Genomic DNA, 15,509 nt, shown 5'->3' with positions numbered 1-15,509 from the left:
GAACGCGTCCAGTATGTATCCAGTGAGTTGAGAATGAACTCCTCTGTCCTGTTTCTTCTCTCCCTTAGCAGGTGACCTCAGCCTCTGAAGATCTTTCCTCCCAGGTTAATCTTTTCCTGCCTCTCAGTTTCAGCTGAATTCAGATGGTCACCATCAAACCCTTGTTAGCAGAGATGGCTTCCAAATGGGGTTCTCTCTGCAGTACTGAGACCATTTGTTTCTGGATTATTATTTACTGTTGGGTATAAGATTGTGGTTTATATGTAGTCTTTAATAACCCAAGTTTTGAGAATTTTATAAAGATCACTGAAATTTCAGTTTGTTTTAAAAACTTGGAGGGTGGTGATGGTTGTACTGCAAATGTGAATGTGCCTAAAGCCATTGAACTGTGCATTTAAACATCACTAACATGGTAAATTTTCTGCTAGATACATCTTACTACACGTACCTGAAAACTTACTGTGCTCTTGTTTGCTTTCTCCCACATTCTCCCAGCCCGAGATATTCTTCGACGTGGTCAGCCTCGCGACGTGGCAGGGAGTGCTGAGTGAGTCTCAGCGCGCACACCTGCGGCAGTTCCTGCCTCGCTTTCCCGAGGACAGCCCTGAGCAGCAGAATGAGCTGGTGCTTGCCCTGTTCAGTGGGGAGAACTTCCGCTTCGGAAACCCTCTGCACATCGCCCAGAAGCTTTTCCGAGGTCTGCAGCTCAGGGTTCCCGTTCTGAGGGAGGTGAAGGGCGGGACACACTCATTTCTACAGGTGCTCTTTCCTTCCCTTTACTCTGTTTATTCTCAGGTACACAAACTGACCCAGTAGAGAGTGATTTTGTATGATACTTGGCTTCTTAGTAGGTTGACTTGCATTGAAAAAACTTAGCTGTGTAATCATCTAGTGATGGTCAAGAAGTACATCGCCAGCATCCCAAGGTGCCGTTTATGACTGGTCATTAAAGGTTTTTATGAATAGTTTCGCCAGTTGCTTTATTGCCTGTGTATCTATGTGCATACCTGCATACACGCTTCACTGCCAGCCACTTCAGCGTGTATATCTCCCTTAATAAGAGCATTCTTCCACCTAAGCTCAGTCCTGTCATCAAATCCAAGAAATTTTGCATTGAGCAAATTATATAGAATATTCCATGTTTAGATCTTTTTGGTTGCTCTTGAGATGTCTTTGATAGTTGTTTAACTCTAGGATCTGTTCAGGGTTCATGCGTGGTGTTGGGGTCTTTGGTCTCTTTAGCTCTTTAGGGCCTTCTGCCTGTTTTTGTTATTTTTCAGAACACACTCTTTATGAAGAGTCCAGGACACTCTGGTCATGACATATTCTGCTTTCTGGGAATTTGTTTCCTTACAAGTAGATTTGCCTTGAATATTTTTGACAAGAGTATCAGGTGGGAAATATTTTCCCCATCACATTACCTGAGGAGACAGGCACATGGTATCAGTTTTTCCATTTGTGGTAGTGCTTTTTTGATCTGCCAGACCTCTTGATTTCTTTTTTTTTTTTTTTTTAAAGATTTATATATGGGGGCTGATGTTGTGGTATAACCAGTTAAGCTGTTGCCTACAGTGTTGGCATCCCATTTGGGCACTGGTTTGAGTCCTGGCTGCTCCACTTCTGATCCAGCTCCCTGCTGATGTGCCTGGGAAAGCAGCGGAGAATGGCCCAAGTGCTTGGGCCCCTTCACCCATGTGGGAGACCCAGATGAAGCTTCTGTCTCCTGGCTTTGACCTGGCCCAGCCGTGGCCTTTGTGCCCATCTGGAGAATGAACAAGCGGATGGGAACTCTCTCTAATGCTGATTTTCAAATAAATAAAATAAATCTTCCCCCAAGAAAGATTGATTTATTTTGAAATCATTACAGAGACAAAGAGAGATCTTCAGCCTGCTGGTTCACTCCCTAGATGGCCACAACAGCTAGCTGTTGGCCAGGCCAAAGCCAGTAGCATCTTTTAGGTCTCCCGTGTGAGTGGTAGGGAGAGTCCCAAACACTTTAGCCATCTTCCATTGCTTTTCCCAGGCCATAAGCAGGGAGCTGAATCAGAAGTGGAGCAGCTGGGAGTCAAACCGGTACAGGATACCAGCATTGCAAGCAGTGGCTTTACCCACTTCAGCCCAACACTGGCCCCAGACCTCTTGATTTTAAACACTGACTTTATGTTTTATAATTAAGCAGTGTGTAGGGTGATACTTTGGGACCATGGGGTAATCTTACTTCCTAAAAGCCTGTTTCACCCATTTGTGTTTTCTTTTGTTGGTGGGGAAAGAGGCTGAGACTGCCATCACACGTTGCTCTCTGTCCTGCAGGGGGCGGGCAGGGGAAGCCCTTCTTCCCCTCTCTCTGGGAGTAACATTGGTTTGGGTGGAGGGCCTGAAAGGTGGTCACATCTCCCTGAGTTTTGTTAAATTGGACACCTTGACAGCTGCTGAAGACTGGAGAGAGCAGACTTACTATTTTAACTCTCTCGTTATCTTAATGGTTTAAAATGAGCATTCTAGGTTGAGGGGGAACAGGTAGACATTGTGGCTTAGTGAGTTAAAACTGCTCAGGATGCCCACGTCCCTTACTGGAGTGCTGGTTCCAGTCCCTGCTGCTCTGCTTCTGATCCAGCTTCATGTTAATGTGTCCTAGGAGGCAGTGGATCATGGCTCTAGTGCCTGGGCCCCTCCCACCCATATGAGAGACCAGGATGTAGTTTCAGGCTTCCAGCTTCAGCCTTCCCCAGTCCTGGCTGTTGGTGAGCACTTAGGGAGTGGATAAGTGAAAGGAAGATCTCTCTCTCTCTCTCTCTCTTTTTCTGTTGCTGTACTTTTCAAGCAGGTGAAAATAGACATTTAAAAAAATAATAAAATTAGCATTCCCAGGGTATTGTAGCTTAGTGGGTTAAGCCCCATCTTAGATGCCTCCATCTGATACCAGAGCGCCTGGAATTGAGTTCTGCCTCTACTTGTGATCTAGCTTCCTGCTAATACGTACCCTGGGAGGCAGCCAGAGATGGCCTAAGTACTTAGGTTCCTTCCACTCAGTGGGAGACCCAGGTGGTATTTCTGGCTCTTGGCTTTGCGTGGCCCAGCTCCAGCTGTTGTGGGCACTTGAAGAGTGAACCATTGAATGGAAGGCTTGCTTGCTTGCTTTCTTTCTCTCTCTCTCTCTCTTTCTTTCTTTTGTTCTTTCTTTCGTTCTTTCTTTCTTTCTTGACAGGCAGAGTAGACAGACAGGGAGAAAGGTCTTCCTTTACCGTTGGTTCAGCCTCCAATGGCTGCTGCGGCTGACAGGCTGCGCCTATCCGAAGCCAGGAGCCAGGTGCTTCTCCTGGTCTCCCATATGGGTGCAGGGCCCAAGCACTTGGGCCATCCTCCACTGCCTTCCTGGGCCACAGCAGAGAGCTGGCCTGGAAGAGGAGCAACCAGGACAGAATCCGGCACCCCGCCAGGGACTAGAACCCCGTGTGCCAATGCCGCAGGTGGAGGATTAGCCTATTGAGCCGTGGCGCCGGCCTAAGATTTCTTTCTGTCTCTCTTTAGGTCACTCTGTCAAATAAATCAATTTTTAAAAAAGCATTCGCTCCTTAGATGGGTGATTAGTTTAAATAGGAAGTACCCTTTGACTGGCCCAGATCTGTTTTATGGAGGCTGGGGGTCTTAGTCTCTGATAGAGCAGAAGTGAGGGAACCTGCTTGGCTTTAGAGGGGTAGGGGCTATGTGAGGGGCCTAGAGTGTTAGTAATGTTAGACTGTTGTGCTGTGTTTCTCCCAGAACAGTGTGTGAATCTGGTGAGAGTCTGGACAAGGAATCTGAAGGCAGGAATGTCTGCATATCTCACTCCGACAAGTGCCCTGTTTCCAGTGGCTGAAGACAGTTGTGTTGCCTGCTGCTTAAGGCTTCAGTCTTCACTGAGCTATTGTTGCTTTTCCTTTCGTTTGGTTCTCTTTCCCTAAATTCTTAAATGCTCACTTTTCCCTTCAATTCTATGGAACAAAGTACCACATCTTGAATGCTCATTAACTATTTGTCGACTGATACGTGTGTGATTGTAGCTCTATTTTTTTTAAGATGGACATTTTAACCCTGAGGTGGTCAAGTATCGACAGCTATGCTTCAAGTCACAATACAAGCGATACCTCAATTCTCAGCAGCAGTATTTCCATCGGCTGCTGAAGCAGATTCTTGCTTCCCGGAGTGTAAGTAATGCTGGCACCTGGATATAAGACGTGGGCAGGGACCTCACAACTCCTGTGAGCTCAGGGCAGGCGTTTGGCCTGATGGGTAAGATGCCACCTGGGATGCCTGCGTCCTCTAGTGGACTCCTGATTTCACTTCCTGCTGATATGCACCTGGGAGGCAGTGCTGATGGCTCAGTTAACTGGGTCTCTGGCACCCATGTGGGAGACCTGAATTGAGTACCTGGCTTCTGCTTCAGCCTGGGGCAGCTTTGGTGATTATGGGCGTTTGGGTAGTGAACTAGCAAATGGGAGCTTTCTCTCTCTGCCTTTCAAGTAAATGAAAATAATTAAAACTCTAGAAATTAAGAAGTATCAATTTAAAAAATTGGTTCAACTGCCAATTTTTCTTACATATCACTAAGAAGAAATGCTCTCAACTGAGCCACAGCACAGTTAAGCTGTGTCATCTTACCAACTTAAAAATATGCTGATTTCAGAGATTTAAAACAGAAAAAAAAGTGCTTCCTAAAATTGATGAAATGCAGTAGCTTCAAAATTTACCCAAATAAGTGAATTTCAGGTCCCTTATGGGTTATTAAGGAAACTAGGATTCTCTGGAATTGAAGCACATGTACGTGCACGCAGGCCACTGGAAGCTGCAGTGGGTTGGAGCATACCATGTCTAAAGCCCCTGGGTGGGACCAGCCTGGAAATTCTTTAGAGATAAGGTTGGCTTGAGTTGAATGGTCTATTATGTTTCACTGTAGAAATACTTGGCTTTCTGCTGTCACAAATGTTCATTCTCAGAGTTTCAGTGAAACAAGTCCGCACTTAGCCTTTGGATTTTGTAATACAGGTTGAATATTGCCTATCAGAAATGTTTGGGAGCAGAAGGCATTTCTGTTTTTGAGCTTTATTTATTTATTTACTTTGGATAATTTGCCTCTACACAAGACACCTTAGGATGGAACTCAAATCTACAAGTGAAATTTATGTTTCGTGTTCACTATATACATATGACCTGAAGATAATTTTATACAATTATTTTAGGGCACCTGTGTTTTGACTACAACCCATCCCATGAGGTCAGAGGTAGACTTTTGCACTTGTGGTATCATGTCAGCACTCAAAACATTTCAGATTTTTTTCCTTGTAGGAGAAGTGGAGTGAGATAGTGAGGTAGAGATCTTCCGTTTGCTGATTCACTCCCCAGATTCCTGCAGTAGCTAGAGCTGGGCCGGGCTGAAGCTGGGATTGAGGAACTCCCATCGGGATCTCCTAAATGAGCGTGGCAGGGACCCGAGTGCTTCCTCAGCATCTGCTGTCTTGCAGAGTGCACGTTAGCCAGGAGCTGGACCAGAAGTAGAGGCAGGGCTCGATCCCAGGCACTCCTTTAAGGATGCCGGCATTCCAGGAGGTTGATTTAACCTGCTGTCCCACAACACCTGGCCAGATCTGCACTTTAGGGCTTCCCATTTTTTAATCAATGTAGACCCTCTTTATTTGAATGATTCTTTTTTTGTTTGTGTTTTTTTTTATTAAAAATTTTTTTTTAAATTTTTTTTAAAGGTTTATTTATTTATTTGAAAGTCAGAGTTACACAGAGAGAGGAAAGGCATAGAGAGAGGTCTTCCATCCAATGGTTCACTCTCTAGATGGCCGCAATGGCCGGAGCTGCGCCGATCCAAAGCCAGGAGCCAGGAGCTTCTTCTGGGTCTCCCACATGGATGCAGGGGTCCAAGGACTTGGGCCATCCTCCACTGCTTTCCCAGGCCATAGCAGAGAGCTGGATCGGAAGTGGAGCAGCCAGGACAAACTGGCGCCCATATAGGATGCTGGCACTGCAGGGGGCAGCTTTACCCGCTACACCACAGCGCTGGCCGCTTGTTTGTTTTTAATTTGACATTTTTTTCTATGACCAGAGGGAGGGAATAATGTCCTGGCGTCTTTTTCTGTGATGAGAGGGAGGCTTAACACTGAAGAGAATGTCATGCAGACTTGACAGGTGCGCGTGGTTCCAGAACAAGAGTGAGGTGATGGTGTGTACCTCATCTGGTCTCTTCCTAGGATCTCCTGGAGATGGCCCGACGGGGCGGACCGGCCCTTCCTGTGCGGCAGAAGCGCCCCTCACCATCGCGCAGCCCCGAGGAGCGGGAGTGGCGGGCCCAGCAGCGCTACCTGAAGGTCCTGAGGGAAGTGAAGGAGGAGTGTGGTGACACGGCCCTGTCCTCTGATGAAGAAGGTGCGTGTCCCTGGGCACTGGGGCGTCTCATCTAGGTCAGCTGCTTACCTCTTTGGAGCCAGTGGGAGCCTGTAGTTTCCCCAGCATTGTTGTCTAGTCTTGGGGGTGGTAGTGGGAATAGTGTCCCTGGGCTTTTGGGTTGCTGAGACATTGTTGTTAGGTGTTAGTAACTGTATGTGCATTTTACCCTTGTGCTTGGGTGGCATTTGAGCTTAGAGGAGAACCTGTTGGTTGAACCTCTGCATAGCAGGGCTGTCTTCACCATAGGCCTGCGTGGTCCCATGGTGCCACTTGAGAGAACTGCTTTTCCCCCTTACAGGCGAGTAGTAGTGACTGTTGGCCTGCTGCAGTGTGACCCCATCACTCTGTTGAAGTCTCTCTTCCTGGAAAAGCCGTTTAAATGACCTAAGTGTGCTCCAGCTCATCTGGGGAAGGGTCAGAAAGGAGTGTGGAACCCTGGCCTCCATGTTGGTGGCTTAGCCTTGTTGAACCCAAATGGCCACTTACCCAATCTCCCCTATTGGAGTCCACAGCCACGTTGGATTTACAAGAACAATTTTCTTTTGAAGATCTCAGCTCATGGCTTCCGAGCTCTCCAGCACGTTCTCCTAGTCCTGCGGTGCCCCTGCGGGTGGTGCCCACGCTTTGTACCACGGATATGAAAACCGCAGGTGAGCACTGAACTGGGCTGCTGGGGTCACAGTGTGGACCCGAGAACCCCCGCAGTGGGTGTGGGGCCTGGGGTCTCACTGGCCAGGACAGCAGTGCTCCCTGGAATTAAGCCGTCTGGAGAAGGTTTTGTACCATTCCACTATTTTGCATCTGGAGATAGGCCTGCCTTTCTTGTCTTTGTTTTGAAAATTATCTGCTAAAGAAAGCAGAATCTTAGACTAGCGATACCAGTGGACGATTCAATAATAGGACAAAAAGGGGAGCCAGAGCTGTAGCAGTTCCTCAGAACGTCTGAAATTGAGGGAGGACTTTTGTGTGGAATAAGAATTAAGGAAGAATGTTAAGAACCTTTATTGTGTTTTAGGACCAGCCAAGTAACGGAAGTAATTTACTGACCAGTGTGTAGTAGAGGGGAAATGTTGATCCTGTGACTGTGTCAAGATTTGGGTACTTAAACGCTTATGGGAGTCAGAAGGGAAACTCAGAGATACTTTACTTTTGAATGTCACAAGTGACCAGAAAGATTCAAATTGGAGCATGTGGTGTTGAATGACCTAGTACATAAGGTGTGGTTCATTTTCTCTCAGATAAAATAGAACTGGGGGACAGTGACCTGAAGATAATGTTAAAGAAGCACCACGAGAAACGGAAACACCAACCAGTAAGATTGGGAGAGGGTGTGGCCATGAGCGGTTCTCAGTTTACTGTCCCTGTGTTGTCTACCCTGAGGAAGGTAGCAGATAGTCACTGCCTCATTTATGTTCCTGGTCATTCTTGGGGGACAGGAACAGCAGGAGAGGCATCAGAGGTGTGAGACCATGGGAATACATTGACTTTATAAGGCATGCTTAACAGTGTCTACTTTTTTCTTGCCTAGGACACTGGCAAATGAATCATTATCTGCATTTCCCCAGTGCTCAGAGAAGTAGGACTTGCTCTTGGTACTGCAGCCAGAGGTGGCAGCGCTGAGTCAGCCTGCGCTCCGCGCACCTTGCTGTTGGCATTACTGCACTCTGCGAAGTCCAGAGTGCCAAGCAGGGCTTAGAGACAAAGCCGTCTGTCTAAGGCGCATGCGGAGAGAAGGAGAACTCAGAATTGCATTCCCTGTCCTTCCTGCAGATCCCGTAACATCTCTAAACTCCGTTTTTGGTCTTGTGACCTAGGGTGGTACCTGAAAAGTAGCTGAGATGAGGAATGCAGAGGAGCTGTATAAGTTGTAAACACCACACGATAGAAAGATCAGCACCGTGTTCTCTGTGTACCAGAAGGAAAAGCAGTAGTTTTTATCTCTGTACATTTTTAATTCTGCATGATTTCCTCAAGTGTATGTAACATCTCTTTGTGTATGTTAGGTAAATTGGCAAAGTCAGCATCAGTTTTTGGTCCGTTTTTGACCTCTGAATGTCCTACCTAGGACCACCCGGACCTTTTGACGGGAGACCTGACCCTCAATGACATCATGACTCGAGTGAATGCTGGCAGGAAGGGCTCTCTGGCAGGTAAATGACTGGGTCCCCTCCGGGTAGCCTTCACGGCGCTTGTCTGTAGCCTCTCTACATGTGAGAAAGTCAGTGAAGCCACTGCTCTTTCCGTGCTGATAACCTGTGTTTTGTTTTGGCAGGTGGGAAATGAGTTAGAGTCAGCACACCAGTACATTGAACTCTTTAATAGATGTTAAAATTGAGCTGGAAATTGCTAGTTGTTTTGTTTAAAAAGAATCTGAAAGTCTAAAAAAAAAAAATCTTATTATTGAGACTTCTGTCTGGTTGGCCTTGGCCAAATACGATGCCAAGAAGGCTGTCACCTCCTTATGTACAAAGTACAGTCCTGTGACTTGGGTTACTTCTTTATTCTAGCCCTGTATGATCTGGCAGTCCTTAAAAAAAAGGTTAAGGAAAAAGAGGAGAAGAAAAAGAAGAAAATAAAAATGATCAAATCAGAGGCAGAGGATCTGGCTGAGCCCCTGAGCAATGCTGATGGGGTCCCACCTCTCTCCCAGGCCCCATCTCCACTGGCAATACCTGCTATCAAGGAAGAGTAAGTGAGCGTGAGACTGTGTGATGCTTGGGGTGGAAAAATAAGCCCAGGGCGGTGCCCCGTCTCCTGGGGCTCCCATGAGCTGGCTGTAAGGGTGCTTCCTGCTGAGAAAATGTATTGTGTGCTACTGTCATGAACTTTTAGGACTTCAGGTGACCTGGAGGGAGGGGGGTGGTGACCAAATGTAAGGATGTGTTCTTGATCTTTCTGGTTGTTCTTACGTGTTTTCTTTCCTTATTAGGCCCCTTGAAGACCTGAAGCCTTGCCTTGGAATCAATGAGATATCTTCCAGTTTCTTTTCCCTGCTGCTAGAGATCTTGCTGCTGGAGAATCAGGCTAGCCTCCCTATGGTAATTTTGGAAGAGTCACATGTGCACCAGAGTTTTCCAGTCGTTGACGTCTTTAATGGTAGCTCTCTGCTGGCTCCTCTAACTTGGTTTGTGGACTGGGCAAAGTGAGCGTACATGGAGTTGCTGGTGTAGAAGAGAAGTCTCACTGGGTTCTGCCTTTACTCCCTCAGCTAGAGGAACGGGTTTTGGACTGGCAGTCGTCTCCAGCCAGCTCCCTCAACAGCTGGTTTTCTGCAGCCCCCAACTGGGCCGAGTTGGTGTTACCAGCCCTGCAGTACCTTGCTGGAGAGAGCCGAGGTAAGGTACATCGCTTGGTAGGGTCAGTGTCTTTTTTTCCCTTTTGTCTAAGGAATTTTTACAGTAAAGGGTAGCTTGGCTCATCTAATTCATGACGCCTTTGTCTAATGCCATCCCTGAGAGGTGTGCTAGCCTGAGACACTGTGAGCCATTCAGAAGCCTACCCAGAACTCAGGGATGCACGTTACTTGTTCTGAGTTCAGCATTCTCTGTGACCTGTGTGACTTGTTACATTATTCATTTCTTGCAGCTGTTCCTTCCAGTTTCTCTCCATTTGTTGAGTTCAAAGAGAAAACCCAGCAGTGGAAGTTGCTTGGTGAGTTATTCATATGATCTACTCCAACATGGGTTTTTATTCTTCCATTTCCTACCCTAAGCTTCGTTTGCCTTTCAGTTATTACAGTCCAGCAGACTGTCAGAAAGGAATCTATTAGGCCTTATTTGCTGTGTGAAGGAATCCTTCAAGACCCTTTAAGAAAGATTTATTTATTTATTTGAAACACAAAGTGACAGGGAGAGGCTAAGACAGAGCGAGGTCTTCTAGCTACTGGTTCACTTCCTAAATGCCTATAATAGCTGGGGCTGGGCCAGGCTGAAACCAGGAGCCAGGAACTTCATTCTGGTTTCCCATGTGGGTATGGCTGGGGCCAAAGTACTTGGGTCATAATTTGCTGTCTTTCTGGATGTATAAGCAGGAAGCTGGATCAGAAGTAGGGGAGCTGAGACATGAATCAGATAAATTTAAATCTACAGGGCTGTTTTTAATTACTGTCAACATTTATATTAAACCAGTGATTTGGGATTAACTTGTAATATAATTATTTTTCTTTCCTAAAAATGGGTTTTACTGCTGAGGATATGTTGGGTAGCTCCAGATAAACTATTTCTAAAGAACAGAGTCCTTACTTTTATTTTAATTTTATAAATTCCCACTTAATATATCAGTTGTCATTACCTGCATTTTTTTTTTTTTTTTTTCTGACAGGCAGAGTTAGAGAGAGAGAGAAAGGTCTTCCTTCCTTTGGTTCACCCCCCAAGTGGCTAGTACGGCCGGCGCGCTGCGCCGATCCAAAGCCAGGAGCCAGATGCTTCCTCCTGGTCTCTTATGTGGGTGCAGGACCGAAGCACCTGGGCCATCCTCCACTGTACTCCCGGGCCACAGAGAGCTGGACTGGAAGAGGAGCAACCGGGACAGAATCCAGCACCCCAACCGGGACTAGAACCCGGGGTGCTGGCGCCACAAGCGGAGGATTAGCCTAGTGAGCTGTTTCGCCGGTCCTGGCTGCTTCTCTTCTGATCCCGCTCCCTACTAATGTGCCTGGGAAAGCAGTGGAGAATGACCCAAATCTTTGGGCCTTGGTACCCACGTGGGAGATCCAGAAGAAGCTCCTGGCTTCTAACTTTTGATCGTCCCAGCTCTGGCAGTTGTGGCCATTTGGGGAGTGAACCAGTGGATGGGAAATGTCTGCCTGCCTCTCTCTCTCTCTCTCTCTCTCTCCCTCCCTCCCTCCCTTCCTCCCTCTCCCTCTCTCTCCCTCCCTCCCTCCCTCCCTCCCTCTCTCCCTCTCCCCCCTTCTCCCCCCACTCTGCTTTTCAAATAAATAAATCTTTTAAAAAATTAATATTCCATTGTGTAACACATTTTTTTAGAGATATTTGAAAGTAAGAGTGACAGAAACACACAGAGGTCTTCTGTCCTCTGATTCACTTCCCAAACTTGGGCTAGGCCAGGCCAAAGCCAGGAGCCAGGAATTCCATCTGGGTTTTCCCACATAGATGCCAGAACAGTAGGCTTGGAGGGACAGAGTAGCTGGGACTTGAGCCAGGCAGTCCAGTATGGGATGCAGGCATCCCAGGTGGCAGCTACACTGCACGTAACTCCTGCCATAACACATTTTTCTTCATTCATTAATCCACTGATGGACATTAGGTTGTTTCCAGTGTTGGCTGTTGTGAATAATGCTGCAGTGAACGTGGGTGCAGTTACCTCTTCAGGATCTTGGTTTCAGTTCTCCTGGGTTTATACCTGAAAGTGGTGTTACTGGATCATATGTTAGCTCTGTTTTTAGTTTTCCATAGTGGCTGACCATTTTACATTTCAGGGTTCTTTTTCCTATGTCCTTGCCAGTACTTTTTTTTTTTAAAGATTTATTTATTTGAAAGAATGACAAATCTTCCATCAGCTGGTTCACTCCCCAAATGGCTGTTACTGGCTAGAAGCCAAGAACTCTGTCGGGTCTCCCATGTGGCTGATGTGCCCAAGTACTTGGGCCGTCTTGGGCTGTTTTCCCAGGCACATTGGCAGGATGCTGGATCTAAGGCAGAGCAGCTGGGACTTGAACTGGCACTCTAGCATGGGATGCTGATGTCACATTCGGTGGCTTAATCTGCTGAATCACAACACAGGCCCATCTTTTTTTTTTTTTTTTTTTTTTTTTAAGTAGTAGCCATTCTGACAGGTATCAGGTGATACCACACTGTGGTTTTGATTTGCATTTCCTTGATGATGGGCAATGGTAAGCATCTTTTCATGTGCTTGTTGACCATTTTTATGTTTTTTTTTTTGGAGAAACGTCTGTGTAGGCCCTTGGTCCATTTTTTAGTGAGGCTGCTTTTTTTCTGCTATTGATTTGTAGGAATTTTCTTTTATATTTTAGATACTAACCTCTTTTCAAACACATGGTTTGAAGATATTTTCTCCTATTCTGTGTGTTATCTTCACTGTTGCTTGTGCAGAAGCCTTGTAATCTTAATGCAGTCACATTTACTTTTTCTGTGCTGTTGGTATTAAAAGAGTAATGACCAAGAAAGCCCCTGTTTAAATCTTGAAACTCATCTGAGGGCCTGTCATTGTATAGTTGGCATCCCATATGGATGCTGGTTCAATTCCCAGCTGCTCCACTACCAATCCAGCTCCCTGCCTATGTGGCTGGGAAAGTATTAGAAGATGGCCCAAGTGCTTGGGCCCCTGCAACCCATATGGGAGACCCACTTGAAGCTATTGGCATTGGGCTGGCCCAGTCCTGGCTGTTGCGGCCATTTGGGGCATGAACCAGCAGGTGGAAGATCTCTGTCTCTCTATGTCTCCCCCTCTCTGTAACTTTGCCTTTCAAATAAATAAATACATAAATACTTTAAAAAAATATATATATATATATAGACATGTATATATGTATACATATATATGTATGTATATGGAAACTATTTGGGGTTGGTTTTTTGCATATGGTATGAAATAAAGTCTAATTTCACTCTTTTATATATGGATATCCAGTTTTCCCATTATCATTTGTTGAAGAAGCTGTTCTCTTTATGCAACCTTGATAGCCTTTCCCAAAAATTAATTAGTGTTTATATATGTAGGCTTATTTTAGGATCTCTAGTGTAGAACAGGATTTTGTTTTTATTTTGCTTTTTTGGGGAGAAATACCTGAAATCAGCCATGGGGTAGAAGGAGGCACTCAACTCTGCTTCCTGACCCTGTGGGATATGGCTGTGAGAGAATATGACGGCATCCACAAGGTGTAAGGGATCAGAAGAGAGCAGATTTCACACCAGACAGGCAAGTGGAGAGTGTTGAGAGAAGGTCTGGCTGTGGCATTGACTGGTTATGAAGTAGCATCTCCAGAAGGCACAGTGGGAATGAACCGGTTAAGGATAAAGGGTTGAGAAGTGTCTGGGATGAGAGTTGAGGTCTTCCAAGCCGGGGTGGGAGAGAGTTGGTGTTGGGGTTGGCATTGTGTACTGACTGGTGTGGACAGAGTGAAGCAGCATGGTGAGTGTCTCAGCAGCGTCCACGAGGCAGGTGTTTGCAGTCTCACACACGCACACCTGCCTGATGTTCTGTGGCTTCTAGCCCAGGTGAACCTAGGTACTCTCATGTCTCAGGTGCTGCAGGAGTAGTCCAAACAGAGTGACGTGACAGGAAGCCAGGAGCGTGCTCATCTCTTTGTAGGTGGGTTAGGAGCATTTGGATTTGTTCCTTCCTCAGGGCCACCTTTTTTATTTTTTAAAGATTTATTTATTTATTTGAAAGGCAGAATTTACAGAGAGAGAGAGAGGGAGAGACAGAGAAATCTTCCATCTGCTGGTTCACCCTTCACATGGCCTCAATGGGCTGAGCTGGGCTGGACTGAAGCCAGGAGCTTCTTCCCAGTCTCCCATGTGGGTGGCAGGGGCCCAAGGACTTGGGCTGTCTTCTGCTTTCTCAGGCACACTGTCAGGGAACTGGATCGGAAGTGGAGTAACTGGAACTCGAATTGGCACCCACAAGGGATGCCGGTTTCGCAAGCAGCAGCTTTAGCCGGCTGCTCCACAAAGCTGGTGCTCTGGGCCATCTTCTTGCTGTGTCAGTGCCTAGAATGACTTTGCGGCCCACTTGGCCACAGCTTTTTTCACCCACAAGAAGAGGACCATTTCCTTGGTGCATAGCCATCAAATAGCCTTTGTGACCCCTACCCCTTTTAGAATTGGATTTATTTAACTTTACTGTAAATTCCATGGAGGCAGAGGCTGAATTCTCTGAGTAACTCCAGCTTCATATGCGGTGCCTGGCACGCTGTGGCTCTTCAGCAGATACCTACTGAGTGGATGGTTCAGTTAGGTGGCATCCAAGAGTGATGGTCTAGGCAGTGCACCTAGAAAGGATCAACGCCACGGTTCCGGCAGAGACAGAACAAGTGATGAGAAGGTGGGATTCTGTGTAGCAGCTTAGATGTATTTATTTCTTGTCTTTTGTTCCTGTAAAAGGCCAGTCCCAAGATAATGAAAAGGAATTAGCTGCACTCTTCCAGCTGTGGCTGGAGACCAAAGACCAGGCCTTCTGTAAGGTACGGTTTCTAAGAAACAACAACATCTTCCTCAGTGGGTTTCCAGAGCCTTTAGCTTAGTGAAAATTCTTTAGTCCATTTACCTGTTAATCTTTTCCTTCCCACCAGCAAGAAAACGAAGACAGCTCAGATGCCACGACACCTGTCCCTCGGGTGTGAGTACAGTACTTGAATTGTGGGTGGTGGCCTGTGAGAGGTAGTGGAAGGCACTGCCCTGATTTTGCTGACATGGCTTCATGTGTTAGAGCTAATCCTGGACTTTAGAGATCCTAGTGGTCCACTGAGTGTCACCTGCTCAGCATGACCTTCAGATGCACCACACTCCCGTCAGTAAGAGTGGCTCCCGATGGATTGGGCTCTTGACGGGGGGCGGGGATTGTGTGGTGGAGGCTCTGAAGGGGACGCGATCCACCTTGTGGTTGAACATGCATTTTTCCTTGTGTCCTCTTCCTGGCTTCCCATTTGAGATGATGAACCCAGCTTCCTCATTTACCTATGCAAAATGGGTCATTAGGTTCAGTGACTTGCGGAAAGTCCATGATAGGACCCCGCCCAGAATTTGCATCCCCTGACTCTCAGCCTTGTCTTGTTGTCTCACATTGCTCTTTCCTGCTGGTTGAGTCTGTAGATTCTGAACCCCAGCACAGACACCTGACCTAAGTGTGGCAGAATGTGTTAGCTCACGTAGTAGAGGGTAGGACTCAAGTTCTGGCTGCTTCCGAGGTGGCAGAAAAACCACCCTTGTCATCTTTCATGTTTGAAGTCCTTTGTTGCTCCAGGGCTGAATGTTTTGTTCCTGTTGGATATCAGTAGTACCTAAAACGGTGCTAAATGTCAGCCTCTTTCCCGCCTCCCCAGTGCCAATCTGGATTTCTAAGAATCAGGTCATTTTGGAAATACCAACAGTACTTACTTG

The 15,509-nt window shown here is 46.6% G+C and overlaps 1 protein-coding gene across 5 annotated transcripts in view; it reads left to right on the top strand.

Moving 5' to 3' along the window:
• Nucleotides 1-15,509, top strand: part of NFRKB (nuclear factor related to kappaB binding protein) — a 37,480-nt gene that overhangs the window by 4,846 nt on the left and 17,125 nt on the right. For 3 of the 5 annotated variants that reach the window (XM_062197348.1, XM_062197349.1, XM_062197347.1), the window contains 12 exons: nucleotides 496-697; nucleotides 4,057-4,184; nucleotides 6,234-6,408; nucleotides 6,942-7,079; nucleotides 7,668-7,741; nucleotides 8,495-8,579; nucleotides 8,937-9,117; nucleotides 9,359-9,467; nucleotides 9,638-9,764; nucleotides 10,015-10,080; nucleotides 14,514-14,593; nucleotides 14,702-14,748. In XM_062197348.1, the coding sequence (XP_062053332.1) occupies nucleotides 496-697; nucleotides 4,057-4,184; nucleotides 6,234-6,408; nucleotides 6,942-7,079; nucleotides 7,668-7,741; nucleotides 8,495-8,579; nucleotides 8,937-9,117; nucleotides 9,359-9,467; nucleotides 9,638-9,764; nucleotides 10,015-10,080; nucleotides 14,514-14,593; nucleotides 14,702-14,748 (1,412 nt within the window). The remainder of the gene's footprint in view (nucleotides 1-495; nucleotides 698-4,056; nucleotides 4,185-6,233; nucleotides 6,409-6,941; nucleotides 7,080-7,667; nucleotides 7,742-8,494; nucleotides 8,580-8,936; nucleotides 9,118-9,358; nucleotides 9,468-9,637; nucleotides 9,765-10,014; nucleotides 10,081-14,513; nucleotides 14,594-14,701; nucleotides 14,749-15,509) is intronic. The other 2 variants (XM_062197351.1, XM_062197350.1) reach the window with 1 other exon arrangement.

Source organism: Lepus europaeus, chromosome 7, assembly GCF_033115175.1.
Source record: "Lepus europaeus isolate LE1 chromosome 7, mLepTim1.pri, whole genome shotgun sequence".
Classification (NCBI taxonomy): Eukaryota; Metazoa; Chordata; class Mammalia; order Lagomorpha; family Leporidae; genus Lepus; species Lepus europaeus.
Note: the sequence above shows the minus strand (reverse complement) of the source record. Positions and strands in the feature narration are given on the sequence as shown.